Raw genomic sequence first — 16,500 nt, 5'->3', positions numbered from 1 at the left:
TCAGCCGTCATGGAGGACCCCACCGAGATTCTTACTTACAAGGGGTCCGGGCAGTATTCTGGTTGCAAGAGTCTTCTGCCTTGTAACAAGTAGATGGTGATGTCAAATGTGTTCACATCCGGATAAGGAGGCGCTCCTCTCGTCATGAGCTCCCAGAGAAGCACGCCAAAGGACCACTAACGAAACAAGACCGAGGAGAAAGCTGGTGAGAGGAGTGTGACCACACAGCTCTGAAGGGCAAGTCAGTGGGTCTCTGTAATGAATCCTGGCCTGACATATCCGATGCCATTGCTATTTAGGGCCAAGATTTCCCTAAAGACAACTAGTAAGTGCTACACATTTCATGGCCTGTTTAAACCGCAATGAAATGAGATATACGTTACGAGTAATTACAGTTTTCAGAAAGAATACGTGAAATCTACATGATGATTAAGATTTAATCTGTGGGTAGTGGAGTACATTTTTTGAGTTCTTTCTGGTAGGGTCAAAGTACCAACATGTTCCTACCTTATCTTCAATAGTTTTGTCTCAACTTTAGATTTTTATAGATAAAGGTAGCCTCCCAGAAATAAAAAAAAAAATGGACTAAAAAAATTCTGTTTATATGTGCTTGTGTGCCTGTGTGAGTTTATGTGTATCACGTGAGTGCAGGTGCCCACAGAGGCTAGAGGGCATCAGATCCCCTGGAACTGTTATAGGTGCCTGTGAGCTGCCTGATGTGGTGTTCAGAACAGAGCCTGGGCCCTCTGCAAGAGGAGGCAGTGCTCTTAACTGCTGCTGGGCCATCTCCAGTTTTAGGGTTCCAAGTCTCTTCCAGCCTCCGTGGACACCAGGCATACATGTGGTACACAGGCCTACACACTGGCAAAACACCAAAATACACAGAATCAAAGAGACAAGACATGTAATCTAAGGACCAAGTGCTTGCTATGAAATTCCGAGGATCAGATGGGCAGGCATGGCAGTCTTTGTGCAATCCCAGAGTCTGGGAGGTGGAGACAGGGGATCCCCGGGGCAAACTGGCTAGTTAGATTAGCTGAACAGAGTGCTCCAGGTTCAACAAGAGACTCTGCTTCAGTAAATACAACGGAGGGAGACTGAAGAAAACACCATGTGTCAACATCTGGCTTCCATTAGCAACTCTCTTGTGTGTATGCACACACACACACACACACACACACACACACACACACACACACACACACGAAAATACACGTATAGATAGGCACACACATCAAACACACACACACACACACACACATACACAACAAAGGGAAAATGTAACCATATCTAGATGTTAATGTTAAAAGGGAAAATCTAAATCAATGTAAGTAAAAATCTGTATTAGAAGCAGAAGTAATCAAATTGCTAGGCAACACAGTTCTCTACTGAAAACTGAATTCAATAAACCTGAAAATGCTAAAGTGCCAGATTAATGTGAAATAGTTCTATCAATATTTTATCAGGGGACCAGAGAGACATGGAGGACCCCACCGAGATTGCTAAAAGTCCCCTAATATATCTGAACTCACAGCATCACAAATTTTAAAGAGTTCTTGGCCCTCAGATCTGGCTGTGTCTATTGAACTTATGCATTTTCTTGATTTAAAACTCCCTGCTTAGAAGAGCACAGGTCATGCATATCACAACCCCCTCTCCCTCAAGACATGTACCAAAGGCGACAAGGAGGTAAGTCAGCATGTGCAAGTCACCCTGTGAAGAGGACTCAGAATATCAGTTCTTGCTAGGCAACACTTGTAGGTCATTCCCATCCAAAAGAGCCAATGGGCAGGACACGAGCCTGGGGTATGTGTGCCTCTGTGTGTGTGTGTGTGTGTGTGTGTGTGTGTGTGTGTGTGTGTGTGTGTGTGTGTGTGTGTTACAGAAAGAGAATCTATACCAGAAAGAAGGAATTTAGAATCAAATATAGCTCTGAATACTTAGCAAGGAGAGTAAGTAATGCATGGCTTTGAATCCCGAGACAGAAGGAAACTGTTGAGCTCCAAGGGCAGCTCTCTAGCTTTTGGAGTTGCTGACACAATCCCATTAATGGCTCTTTCCCTTTGCCCAGTTACAAGAGTCACCCCTCCCATTTTCAAGTAATTTATTTATTTTTATTTATGGGTGTGCAATGACTTGTGTATATGCTTTCTGTGTATAAGTTCCTTTGGAGGCCAGAAGAGAGTGTTGGATTTTTTGGAGCTGGATTACAGGCAGTTGTGAGCTGCCCAGTGTGGAGACTGGGAATTGAACTTGAGTCCTCTGGAAGAGTGGTAGGTGTTCACAATAACGAACTGAGCCATCCCTCTAGTCACCACTCCTATTTTCTTAAAAAAAAAAAAGTATGTGTGTACGTGTGTTTGTTTGTGTGTGTGTGTGTGTGTGTGTGTGTGTGTGTGTGCAAGTGCACACATGCCATGGCAAGTTTGTGGAGGTCAGAGAATAACTCTCAGGAGTCAGTTCTCTCCTACCACCCTGTGGGGTCAGGATGGGGAGCAGAGTGAGGTCATCAGACCTGTGTGCAAGCATCTCCAACCACCGTGTCAGCCCTTAAGAGCCCTCCCATCCCTCTTTCATAGGAATGGGGATACTGTCTCACACTGTAGTCCAGTTTGGCTTTGAATTGGCAGAAATCTTCCCACCTCTGCTTTCTGAGCACTGGGTTATAAATATGAACCATCTTGTCCAATTCAAGAGTCATTAGGATTCCTGAACACTTTGATCAAAGTAGAGAACGCAGATCTCCACCCCTACCCCCAGGAGGGAGCACAATAATTTCACTGTCAACTCAGTCTCTCAAAAATCAAAGATTTCATGTAAATCTTATTCTTGCAAGTTAGGGTGTCAATGTTTAAGCTCTAGAATTTGAGTTAAAACTCAAGTCCACTGAACAAGTATCTATTGGCCTTTGATCTCGTACAAGTAGGTTACTGTCTAAGTTACTAGATAGGTCCCAAGCTGATTAAACAGTGTTAACAGTATTGTGCAATAAGAACATGACTGTAATGTAGACTAAGGATAGAAAAGAGGTACAGATGTTGTGAAAAGTCAAAGGGCACCCGGAAACATTATGGGAAGAGTGAGAAAAAATGGGTCCCGAGGAACAGGCCGAATTTGTCTCAGGGGTCCATGACATCAGACTTCTGGGTAGCGTGGTGCAGCAGCAAAAGTGTACATGTGAAGCCAGGTGTGGTGGCAAACATCTGCAATCCTGGACGTGGGAAGCTGGGGCAGAATAATAATGAGTTCAAGGCCAGTCTGAACTGTTAGAGACCCTGTTTCAAGCCCCCATCTCCCTCCAAAAAGGACATGTATTTGTTTTTATTACATTTCTATACTGGAAGTCAGACCTGTGGGGTAGGTGACAGGGGATATGGTTAAAACAGGACAGTATGGGAAGGTTTTCAAATGTTGAAAATGGGTTAAGCTGAAATTGAGGGGACATGACTGATCTGTGTGTCTGGAGACTGTGTCCACAAAAATGCTCAAGGCCAAAGGACAATCTAGGGGCTGGGAAGGCAGCACAGCTGGTAGAGTACTTTCCTAGCGTGCATGAAGCCCCAGGCTCCACTCCCAGCATATATAAAACCAGTCATGGTGGAACATGCCTATAATTCTAGCATCGGGAGGTGGAAGCAAGAGGACCTGCAGTTCAAGGTCACCTTCAGCTCTACTGTGAGTTTGGGGCCAGCCTGGGCTACACGAATGAGACCCTGTCCAAGGGAGAGGGGAAGCTGCCTCACAAATCCTCAAATGGAAGATTCCGAATAAGAACAGAGAAGGGTGCTTCCGTATAAGAGGGATGGAAGCCTGTCGAGCTTTACTCCAAGTCAATGGGAGAAGAATGTCTGTCATATAGTGTAGCACATGCAGGTATCACTTCCTCCTCAAATTATGATTTTATTTAATCCTTAGAATGGGTTAACAATGGACATAAGCTTGAAGTGTAAATGGCTTTGTAGCTGTTGCAAGGACAAGGAAGCCAGAGTTGTAAGAGGCCATCAGATCCAGGATCTGTAATGGAGAGGGAACAGAATGGAGAAGAGAGACTCTTCAGCAATACAGACCTTAGGCAATGGAAACAGAAGGGAGTTGGAGGACTCCTGGGACAGAGTTAGGGGGATACAGGTTCCAGAGAGGCATTGTTCCAGACTACAGCAAAACCACTGTCTGATGACACACCCATATCCAGAATACACCAACGACTCCAACAACCCAAAACCAAAGGGGGTGAGAACTGATTAGACATGTCAAAAAGATACAAGGGTGATGCCAAGCACACAAGTATGTTCAATATTAGCAGTCCTTAGAGAAATTCAGATGAAAAAGAAAACACAACTTTGTTAGATTGACTTAACCTCCCCAAATCTGACAATGCCAAGTGCACGTGAGGATGCTGAACAGCTGGAACACACAGGGATAACCAGTGGGGAGATATAATGCAGCCACTCTGTAAAACATTTGGCACTTTCTTACAAATTTGAATATGTAGGAGTGTTACTCCTAAATATCTAAAACCAAACAAAATATATATTTACACAAAACTTTTAAGCAAATGTATTGGCAATTATAATTATGTGTCAGTAACTGCCTAAAAATAGAATTCTTCAGATGGTGAGTCAACAAATTAGACCTGGTATATTTATACAATGACCCACTAATCAGAAGGACAAACTATTTCTTATAGAATATGATACTAAAAAAAGAGAAAGAAAGTAGAACTACTAGATGATCCATAAATCCCCACTTCTAGGTATATATCTAACACAATTAAAAAGATTAAACAATTTGCTTTTTGCAAGTTCATTGCAGCGTGACTCACAGCAGTCAAGAGGGATAAGAAATCTAAATGTCTACTAACAGATGACTCTATTATATACATAATAGAAGCTCACTCAGTTTGAGAAAAGAAGGAAGTCTTCATCAAATGCTACAGCATGGCTAAACCTCGAGGACATCACGTTAAGTGAAACAAGACAGTCATAAAACGACAAATGTTTTATAACTTCTATGAGGCATTTAACACAGTTGAACTCTTAAAGACAAAAGTGGAAGGATTGCCAGTAGCTGGAGGAAAATGAAAAGGAAAGTTTTTGTTCAATTGACTTCATTTCAGTTTTGCTAGAAGAAAGAAGTTCTAGAGATCTGTCATACCAAAGGTGTCACCGTTAACACTACTGTAGTGTATGCTTATATATGGATAAAATTGTAAATTTCATATGTTTTTAACCCAGTTTTTAAAAAAAAACCTGAAGATTGAACTGACCCATCAAAACTACCAATAGAACAAATGCATGTTCTCAATGTATTGTTCTGAGTGAAGTTGGCAGTCTCAAAAGGCTACTTATTATGATTCTGTTTATATAACATTCCAGGAAAATATTATAGAGACAAGTCAGGGATTCCCCAGTCCTGGGAGAAGCTGACTATAAAGTGGCATAAGGACATTTTCTGGGTAATAGAACTGTTCTCTACCCAGATGTGGAGGCAGTCGTGATACAATTGTCTCCATTTGTCAAAACTTGACTTAAAAAGGGCCACTGGAAAGAATGTGCAGCAGGTACTTGCAAAACGGTGATATCATTGGTAGAAATGAAGTTGAGGATTTGCTAGATGAGGATGAGGAAAAATTTAATTTTGAGCACAAGAAAGTCCTGATGCTGATGCTGACCTCCAGGCAAGGTCAAAGGTGACAGAATGATCTCAACTATGAGGGCATTTGGTCCCTGAAAAGATCCCGAGGGAAAGCTACCTACAGGAGGAGAGTGAAGGAAGATAGACAGAGAAGAATAAAGACAACGGAGAAATCAAAACACTACAACCAAGAAGCCGGAAGCAAACCGGGCAGTGTGGTGTCTAGAAACCAAAAGAACTGGGCATTCTGAGGAAGGGCTGGGTGACCCCGGTTGTTATCTTCTGAGAGATGAGGCAGAATGAGGCTGAGAAAAGCCAGCTCGACTGAACAAGTGAGAACGCAGACGTTAGTGAGGCGTTTGTGCTAACTGAGAGCCACTGAAAGGTGGGTGCTGGCTGGGCATGAGGAATTTCATAGCAAGTGACTCCACTCTGATTTGAACGCACATAAGAGCATTTGGTGAGGCCAGATTCTACCCGGGCATCAGCTAGAAACAGAACCTACCGATACACAAACAAAAGTTTTTGCTTGTAGGACTCAATATACGCTCAACTTCCTGCATGCTTTTGGGAATGTTCCGCGTCAACATTCGAAGGGGTATGATGCCTTTGAAGTGAAACTCTACCCGAATTGTCCCATGCAGTTAGCAATTGTTTGTCAGAGCAGCATTGTGTGTGGCTTACATGTCACTGTGTCACAGGGCCTTTCAGGGAGAGGGAGAGAGACTGCGCTCCACTCGGCAGTTTCTTTTAAAAGTTTGTTTTAGTTTTTGTGGTCCTTGGGATAGGCCTTTTCTTTATGATATCTGCTTTACAGATTACAGAATTCCCTGATTTTCAGTATATAGTCAACGACGCTGGAAAAATTCAGCTAGGTTGCAGATACCATTGCCATCCAGTTTCAGCTCACTTGGAACACCCCAGAAAGTTCCCTCATGCCCATTTGTAATCAGTCCCTGTCCCTATTCTCAGCCACAGGCAAGCACTGATCTGCTCTGTTTATATTTCTACTGCGTTCTAGAAATTTCTCACAAATGGAATCACTGAACACTTTATCTTTTGAGTCTACATTCTTTCACTGGACATAATTTTGGAAGTTTTATCTGCACTGTAGCATATATCAGTCATTTTTGGATACTGCCAACTGGTGTTGCATTATACAGGCATGTCACTCTATGTGTATAAGGGGGTATGTATGTGGGTGTGTGTGTATGTATGTGGGTACATGTGCATATGTGTAGAGGACAGAGGACCAGGTCTATGTTGGGTTTCTTCCTTAACTACTATACACCTTATTTTAATTCCATATGTATGAGTATTTTGCCTGCATGTATGCATATCATGTGGGCATCTGCATGCCCACAGAGGCCAGAAGAAGGTGTTGGATCCCCTGAAAATGGATTTACAGAAGGTTATTAGCTGCTACATGGCTACTGGAAGGGCGGCAAGTTCTCTTAGCTGGCTAAGCCATCTCTCTAAGCCCCGTCACCTTCATTTTTTTTTTTTTTTTTTGAGACAGGGATTTTCACTGAACTGGTGCACGCCTTTGAGTAGACTAGATTGACAGGAAGCCCCAGGTATCTCCCCTGTCTCTGGCACCCCAAGGCTGGAACTGCAGGTGTGCACTGCCTTGCCCAGCTCTTACGTGGGTGTTAGGCTACACAGGCTCTCAAGCCTGCATAGCAAGCTCTTTACTGTCTGAGGCATCTCCCCAGCCCAAGGCACATCACATTTCACTTATCCATTCTCCAGGTGATGAATATTAGGAATGCTCCTGATTTGAAGCTATGATGAATAATACTACTGTAATCATTCACATACACATCTCTGTGTGGGCATGTTTTTTCTTCACGTGAAATTAGCTAGTGAGTAACACATGTATTTGGTATAATGCCCATTCAGATATTGTGTCTAGTTTTGAAAACTGGGCTGTTTCATCTTGTCTCCTTGCTATTGACTTGTTAGCACTGGCTTTCTCTCATGTAGGCATATTGGTGGTCAAGTCTGAATGAACGGCATGTTATCTGAGGATAGGTAAGTTCTTACCTCATGCATTCACCCGCTACCTATGTTCCATACTCCCCCTCCCTAGCACTCGTTTCTATACAATCTTTCAGGGTCAAAATCTCAGGCATTAAGCTTTACCATATGCTATCACATTCTCCTCTTTCATGGATCTCGTGTACCCAGAAGTCTCTTTACGCTGCCATGACTTGTGACATACTTATTGATAACAAACTGCTGGTCACCTCACATTACTGTCGATGCTTCCTCCACCTCCTTATAGGACCAGAAACTAAATGACTACTACTTCTTTGACTTATTCATAGGGTCCATCCTTCCCTTCTAGTTGACAAGGGAGTGAGCTGACTTCCCACTAGCATCCTCAATCCCTATCCCCTGTCATCTTTCAGCAGCTACCAACCTTCTCTTTTGAAGGTCACACCCTGCAGGAACATTTCCTGTATGTCTTGTGTATTGACAGCACAGATTTATAGTCGTACCCTTCAGGGTAAACCATCAAATGTTTTTCTACCTAAGCATCACACTTGTCCCGACTTGCTACAGGTGAGTAGAACAGTACACTCTGGGTTTCATGCAGCACTCATGCTCTGAGCATGCTCTAGACTTTCAAATCACTCAGGTCCTAAGAGGTCAAAGCCAAGGCTCTTTTGATCCAGTGAGGAGCAGTGGACTTGCTCCCCCAACCCTACATCCCTTTGTTCTTTTCTTTTCCTCCGGCTTCCATGGTAGCATCTCCTTTTGGGTCTTCAGCTTCTCTGCCTCCCGCCTCACTTTACTGTGTAGACTCTTTCAAATCATTTCTTTTGGACTCTCATATATTACTAGCCTAATTTCCGTGTGTGATGGTGTTTGGAGATGGTGCCTTTGAGAGGTTACAGAGGCCTAGGCATATAGCTCAGTGTGGCGCATTGATCTACAAATATTTTTGAATAAACGAGAGAATTTATGAATACTGTTTGGTACCTACTGGACAATCAACTCCAGTTTTACCCATGAAGATGTGTAACATCCAAAATTAGTGGTGTGGAAATTCTGTTTGTTTGTTTGTTTTGAAACAGGGTTTCTCTGTGTAACAATTTTGGCTGTCCGGGAACTCACTTTGTAGACCAGGCTAACCTTGACTTCACAGAGATCTACCTGCCTCTGCTTCTCGAGTGCTGGGATTAGAGGCGTGTGAATTTTTAAAAAATATATTACCATACAATGATTGGAATCAAAGTAAAGGGAGAGAAATCTAGAAAGATGAGTACACTACCACATCTGATTTGGTGGTAAACTTCTGTGTTTGCAGACTCTCCAAAGCCATCCACTTCACTGGCAGTTTTGCGCCCGTTTTGTTGTGGACACTGTAGTACTCTTTATCATACACGTCTCTGGCAAGACCAAAATCGGCAACCTTGACAGTGAATTTTTCATCCAACCTACAGGAGAAAAATCATTACTGACTGAAGTCGAATAATTTACAACAGTGCTGAACGCCTATAGATTTAAAAAGGTGGCTTCAGTATTAGAGATCCATAATTTCCTCTGGCCTATTGACTAATGGTAAATTACAGTGGAATTCCTGAATAAAAATGCTTGACATTTACAATACAAATTCCACCGGCTGAAGAGAGACATTATGAATGACATGGCATTTCGCTATAATGTAGGTCTGGAGAGAAGGGAAAGTTGGCTTCCGCCTAGCTTTCCGTGGTTGCAAAATAAATAGGGCAACAGGCTACCCAGCGCAGTCACGGACATCACCATTCTTCGCTGGGTATCTTACCAGCAAGATGTTCTTGGCATGAACAGGCCATGGTACTGCTGCTTTGCTTTTTTTGGTTCTCAAATAATGCTAGTCAGCACATAACACTCCTACGTGCCATCAGTGAGGTAATGAGTTAGAAGGTGAAACACCTAAGGAAGCTGTCATGTCAAAAAAAAAAAAAGTTTTCTGCTAACCAAGGCTGTGCACCCTTTGTTTAATGTAGTTTTATGATGTTCCCCTGACCAAACTCTAGGTAGAAAATTAATAGCACAGCTCTTTCATTCACACATACCACGGGCCATGAATCAGTGCTCGGCGAAGCAACCCAGAGATTCAATTATAAACTGTTGACTGTTGTTGTTACACAGCCTGGCAGCCAGACACAAATAAAAGTTCTTTGTATATTCATTCCCAAATACCATTTTTGGTAACGCTTCTGCAGGCTGACTTTCAATCTGCTGTTGGGAGTTGCACTGCATTGGTATTCCTGTTACCAGCTTTTCTTTTTCCCCCAGACTAAGGCTGAAAGATCAAATTCTCTCTCCCAATCACTAATATAGTGTGAAACCACAACACTGGAGGCTGCTGGTGGGAAGGGCCAAGGAGAGCTGAAGCTCACAGCAGCTGCTCCAGCTCCCCTGTGGAGCAACCTTTTAAATGCTTTGTTTGGTAAAACTAAAAGCCTCACCCAGGGGCTTACGCATCTACTCAAAATACTCAAGGATACACAGGCTTTTTGCTGCGAAGAGAAAACATCCTTACTAGCAAGGAGTAGTAAGAAACAAACACTTCATCTGTACTTGGCGCATGGCGATATTTTCATACTTACATGCAGTTTCTTGCAGCTAGGTCTCTGTGGACAAACTTCTTGCTGGCAAGATATTTCATGCCTTTGGCTACTTGAAGACCAAATCCTATAAGATCTTTTACAGTTGGGTTCTGCAATCAAAGAGCATTGGAAAAGCATAAACCAAGCACTCGATGTTCTAACAGTGATCTTAGAATACTGCAGTGTTTATGTGACTTATCTTGTCTCAAATAATAACTCATGCCCCGTGAAGAGCCACAACTATTTGTTAAGTATACTGTATACAAAGCACCAGGCTAGTTTTTTTTTTTTTTTTAAATAGATTTTGGTTATTTCATACACACTTCCATTTGGGAGCTGTTACAGGTTCTGTTTTCCAGATGGGGAAATGTAGATGTTTTAAAATGTAGGTTTTATTATAAGATGCATATGATGAGACAAATTGATCAGGAGACAGTTCTTGTCGAAAAGACAGTTTGCTTCTCATAGTTTCCAAAAGGACATGGCACACCACACTTGAAGGACTGTATAGGGAAGCATCATGGACAGTCTCTTTACCATAGTTTCCCTGGGAAGGTGTAGGACTTGGGCAGCCCTGGCTCTTTTAGACAGTTCCTGCAGGCTCTGGTATAGGGCTGTTCTACTAGTCTCATGCCTGGCCCTAGGGTGATTAGGGTAGGTGGATAGTAGCTCAGAGTGTGAGAGCCTGATGAAGAAGCAGCTGAGGGAAAGGTTGGTTTGCATATGACGGGTCCACTCTATAGGCAGAGTGTGGACTACTTCAAGGAATTAGCCCTGAAGGGAGCAATCCCACTCAGTCAACAAGGATCTAGATGTCAAAGCATTAGAAATTAGGGAAATGCAGGAGGCTCAGAGAGATAAATCAAACCACTCCTGAGGGTAAGCGATGTGTTAGGATATTCATTGAAGAATGTTGGAAGCTCATCGCTCACCGGAACTAATGCACCAGCTAGCATATCACTAACGGTTCTGGACCAACACAGAGAAAAGGGTATCCCGTTTTTTACAAGTGTCACCCCAAAACTTAATGAACAGATGAAAGGCTTGAGTAACGGTATGATTGAAATCCGAAGTTATAGGTCTCACTGTGGCTGATAGCCCTGAGAAAGGCCTTGTTATCCAGAAAAGGTGGTCTCTCCTTCAGCAGCCATCGTGGAGCTCGGGAGCACAAGATTCCAGTGAGAGCCCAGGCTGAAGGGCTGCAGTCCCTGCTAATACACGTAGCCTGTGGACAGGCCACATCTTGTAGCTTAGACATCCCCCTAAGACACGTATGAGGAACCAGTAACTGCTCTCTGGGTTTTAGGAGGGCAGCTTAATGGACAGTAGGGCATCTCTCCTGCATTTTAATCTGGGAGAACAGTGCTGCTGAGACCGGGGCACATCTGAGCTGACTGACTCATCAGAGAGACAAGAGTTAAAGTGAGGACTTTGCGATGTCAATTCACACTCCCTGCAAAGCACTCGCATTCTGGGGGCATTCTATTCCTTTGGCTGGACAGAAAGTGCTTCTTTACAGTCCTAGAGGCTATTTAACTTAATGTTTATAAACTCACGTTTTGATGAAGAGCAAAGCTACTGGGTTGACTCCCACAGGGACCTGGGCAGCAGTCGCCAAGCCTGAGGCTATGAAGTCAGTTTAGTTCTAGGAGCGCCTCAATCCACCCTCCTCACCCCTGGCCTGGCCAAAGCTTGCTCAACGTTATGTCCTGGTTAAAGGGTCACAAAGAAAACTCACACCCACAAGAGCCATGGTCCTCTTTTGTAATCTTGAGCTCATGTGCTCAACTAACATTTATTAAGAGCCTAAGTGTTGAGCACTGGAGCCACAGGAGTGAGCAAAATACACAATTACCCCGTGAGCTAGTGTATATGTAAACATGCATATATGTGGTGATTATTTGTTTGTTGTCTAGACAACACTATTTGTTATCATATAAGGTATGATACACATATACTTCAAATAAAATTAGATGGAAAAAAAAAAAAAAAAAGCCGGGCGGTGGTGGCGCACGCCTTTAATCCCAGCACTCGGGAGGCAGAGCCAGGCGGATCTCTGTGAGTTCGAGGCCAGCCTGGGCTACCAAGTGAGTTCCAGGACAGGCGCAAAGCTACACAGAGAAACCCTGTCTCGAAAAACCAAAAAAAAAAAAAATTAGATGGAACATATCACAGCATATTTTAACTCAAGTTTCTAAAATATTATTTCAATATGTGGTCAATATAAGGATTATTAATGAGACAGTCCTCCTTCTAAGACAGCATCTAGCTGTGTATCCTAGGCTGGATTGACAAATAGCTTTTGGTAAGACTCGAATGCTCGTGCTGGGGCTGGGAAGATGGCTCAGTGGGTAAAGCGCTTGCTTTGCAAGTATGAGAACCTGAGTTCAGTTCCCTAGCACCCATGTAAAAGCCAGGCATATGGTGCCCCTGGAACTCCAGAGCAAGGGGCAGAGACAGGCAGGTCCTAGGGACTCACTGGCCGGCTAATTTAGACAAAGTGGTGGACTCCAGGTTTCGGTGAGAGACCTTGTCTCACAAACTAAGGTAGAGAAAGAATTGAGGGAGACACCCAATGTCAGTCTTTGGCCCGCACAAGTGCTCCCATAGTTGCATGCACAGCCCCCCAAATACACCAGACAAACAAACAAGTGGGCTGGATGGAGGGCTCAGTGGTCAACAGCACTTGCTGCTCTTGCAGGGGACCTCGGTTTGTTTCTCAGCATCCACATTGGGGCTCATAACCATAACTAGAGTTCCAGTAGATATGATGTCCTCTTAAGGCACCAGGTATCAGGCATACACAGTGTGCATATACATGCATGTGGGTAAACACTCACACACATGAAAGAAAAATAAATAAAATCTTTAAAAAAAAGGAAGGCAAGCCAAGAGTGGTGGAACATGGCCTGTAATGTTAGTACTCAGGAGGCTGAGGGAGGTGGACTTCTAGAGAATTTGAGATTAGCCTGGGCTACAGAGTAAGTTCCAGGTCAGCCTGAAGTGCAGCAAGACCCTGTCTCACCTGCCAGCAATAGAAACCAACATGTTTAAGGAATGTCTGGCTTACAGCTAATTTGTGAGTCCATAAGCTTAGGAGAGTACTTACATGAGTCTCATTCCGAATGAAATTTCGAAGATCTCCATGTTTCATATACGGTAGGACCACCAGTGGCGACCCTTCACTCCGAAGGCAGATCCCCAAGAGCGAGAGAACATTGGGATGACTGAAATCTTTCATGATGATTCCCTCAGTCAGAAACTGGGAGACTTCTCCTATATCTGTGATTCCTGAGAAATTCATGAGACATTAACTCCGTTAGAGAACAACGAATCCTTTTTCAAATGTAGATAGCAAGGAAATGTGAAAAACAGCAGGCGACACCTTGTCTGGAGGCTTCAACCAGAGCACGTTCTTTCTACAACATGTCTGAGTGAATGCTGTGCTGTCCTGGGCAGAAAGGTTTTTTTTTGTTGTTGTTGTTTTTGTTTTTGTTTTTTTTCACTTTCCTTACCTATCACGAGGGTTGCATCCCGAGAATCCTACAGCTAAGAGCTGATTAACAACAGAACAGCATAATGTCTTCTTTTAAACATTTTACTTTATTTATTATTACTTGTGTGTGTGTGTGTGAGAGAGAAAGACATACACACACACAAAGAGAAAGAGAGAGAGAGAGAGAGACAGAGAGAGAGACTGAGAGAGAGAGAGACAGAGAGAGAGACAGAGAGAGAGAGAGAGACAGAGAGAGAGAGAGACAGAGAGACAGAGAGAGACAGAGAGAGAATAGCGCCTTCCGAGGTCAGAAGATGGTGTTGTATCTCCTGGGAGTTGGAGTTACAGACCCATGGTGGGTGCTGGGGACAAAACGTGAGTCCTCAGGAAGAACAGGTAGTTCTCTTAACTGCTAAGCTGTCTCTCTAGCCCTGCACAACAACTTTTAAAATGGGCTTTATAGACATGAGAGCCTTCAGAGATGGAGATCTAAGCATCGAGGGGAATTATTTCTTTTATGTTTGGGTTTGATGAAGAATTGACAGCTGTGAAAAACATGGCTGGACTGAAAGTCTAGGACCTAATGGATGGTAAGGGAAGGCAGCCAAGTGTGTCTGTGAGGTTATCCCTCTGTGTGTGTGAGGTTAGTCCCTCTCTCTGTGCTAGGCTGTTCCCTCTCCCTTCAATCTCGGACCCCTTCTAGAATGGGGGTCTTATGAGTGGCCATCAGACAATATAGGTCAGGGAAATTTTTTGACCACCCAGATCAAAAACAAGAAGGAAGGGGAGGCTCAGAATAAGATTTCAAGCTATTATGCCTGGCTTTTGGGGAGAGGGATTTTAGTTTCTAGGCTGCCTTGGTGGAGAGGAGTTTTAATTTTTAAGGCCCACTTTGAATTAAAAAGGAGACCTGGAGTCAAGAGGCAGGAGGTCAGTGAGTGGCCGTCCAGTGCCCCTTAGTTCAAGAACTCAGCAAACCAAAGTCCCATATTGTAGGATATTGTTCCTTGAGCCTCAGTATCACACTGCACAGTGCACCAAGTCACCACTGACAGCCTCTTTTGTATAACAGAGTCCAGGAAACAACTGGTCTCATGTAGGAGCATCGAATGTCATATACAGATAAAGAACAAAGAAGCTGCTACTCCATCTGCAGAGTGTCCAGGGCATAGGCTGTCAAGCGCTTTCGTCTTTGGTTCCACAGTCTTTGGCTTCATGGGCCATGTGGTGTCTGCTGCAAATACTTAACTCTGCTGTTGAACCATGAAAGTAGTTGTAGACAGTAAACGCCTGGGTCTCAAAAAACTATACCCATGAAAGCAGCCAGTGGGCCGTAGTTCAATGATTACTGATCTAAGAGAATTTGAGGATCAAACACATATAAGTAGCTCCCCGCCCCCTTTCTGTACTGAGGATTGAATTGAGCCCTGTATATGTGAGTACTCCACCACTGAGCTATGTACTTCCCAACTAAACGGGCTGTGTTTGTGTGCATGCAGCATATTCACGTATGTGTCTTGTGTGTGTGTATGTGTAGCGCAAGAATGACATCCATTCTCCTGCTGTGCTGCCCTCTGCACCATTGGGACAGGGTCCCTCGCTGAATCTGGACCTAGTGGCCAATCTTGGCTTTTTATGTGAGTGCTGGGATCCGAACAGTGGTCTTTATGTTTCTGCAGCAGTTGCTGTTACTCACTGAGCCATCCTCCCAACCCCTAAATAGTTAAGTTTTTTGCACAGTACTTTCTAACCAGTTCTAGAAAGACCCACAGAGGGAATGATAGCACACAAACGAGGAGTTAACAGCATTAACATAAATCTCATTAGTATCTCTTTGGTGTTCGGGACAATGTTGGCAGCCTTTTAGAAACATAATGCATGCCAAGACGTGGAGAAGATGATGGAAGTCGATGTGGACTGACAACAGTCACCACATAACAACGACAGAAAGATTTCATGGGGTTAGGACTGTTCTGAGTAAAAATGGCAGTACTGCTTTCCTTTGAGGCCAATCTACTGATCAGGATACTTAACCTACCACAGTTGGCTACTACATTCCATATAGACTTTCCCTTTTAGTTATTTTGTGATCAGATATCCAACAAAATTAACCATAAGAATGATGCTCACCATGAAGATTAGATTTATATTTAAAAAGGCTGAAGTAATTCTGGTATTAGAGTGACTTGCAAGGAAACCTACCATTTATACATTTAAAGCTTATTAGTTCTAGTGCAAATTTGTAATATAGTTGGCTCACAGTTTTCAGGTTGCTTCAAATTCTAAAGTAGAAAATCGCAAAGTAGGAAAGCAAGCATGTGAGATCTGCTGACAAGAGTGGACCCAGGAATCTCCTCACATGGAGAGTACACTGGTTGTACAATATCAATTTTTGGCTGTTATTATGTCTATGCATCACAAAGACTGAGTTTATGTTCAGAAGCATGCCTTGGTTTTTAAAGAGAGTGTGTACTTCATCTTAAGAGTTTTCTCAGTAACAGCTAAAATTTTAAGAAATACTGCATCATTAAAAGGGGGCAAGTTGCATTTCCTTAGGAAATTTATTTTTGTGGAACACCTCATTCCCTGAACATGTGGATAAATGAGGAATTACCATACTTATGATTTTTCAATTTTTGCCAGTGCATTTCTTTTCAGTTTGTATTATTTCAGTCTTTAATCTTTTTTTTGAAGTGGAAGTTGTGGTTAAAAAATAATTATGGTAGTGTCTCTGGGCAAAATGAGTCATTACTATGGTATGTGCCA

At 43.2% G+C, this 16,500-nt stretch overlaps 1 protein-coding gene across 3 annotated transcripts in view; it reads right to left on the bottom strand.

Annotated features, from left to right (window-relative positions):
• Met (MET proto-oncogene, receptor tyrosine kinase) overlaps positions 1-16,500 on the bottom strand; it is a 109,562-nt gene that overhangs the window by 2,407 nt on the left and 90,655 nt on the right. For all 3 annotated transcript variants that reach the window (XM_052719702.1, XM_052719703.1, XM_052719704.1), the window contains 4 exons: positions 13,348-13,529; positions 10,239-10,348; positions 8,915-9,080; positions 40-176 (listed from right to left, as the gene is read on the bottom strand). In XM_052719702.1, the coding sequence (XP_052575662.1) occupies positions 40-176; positions 8,915-9,080; positions 10,239-10,348; positions 13,348-13,529 (595 nt within the window). The remainder of the gene's footprint in view (positions 1-39; positions 177-8,914; positions 9,081-10,238; positions 10,349-13,347; positions 13,530-16,500) is intronic.

Source organism: Peromyscus californicus, unplaced genomic scaffold (assembly GCF_007827085.1).
Source record: "Peromyscus californicus insignis strain IS unplaced genomic scaffold, ASM782708v3 Scaffold_6__1_contigs__length_162567912, whole genome shotgun sequence".
NCBI lineage: Eukaryota > Metazoa > Chordata > Mammalia > Rodentia > Cricetidae > Peromyscus > Peromyscus californicus.
The sequence above is the reverse complement of the archived record's forward strand: the minus strand, read 5'-3'. Positions and strand labels throughout refer to the sequence as shown.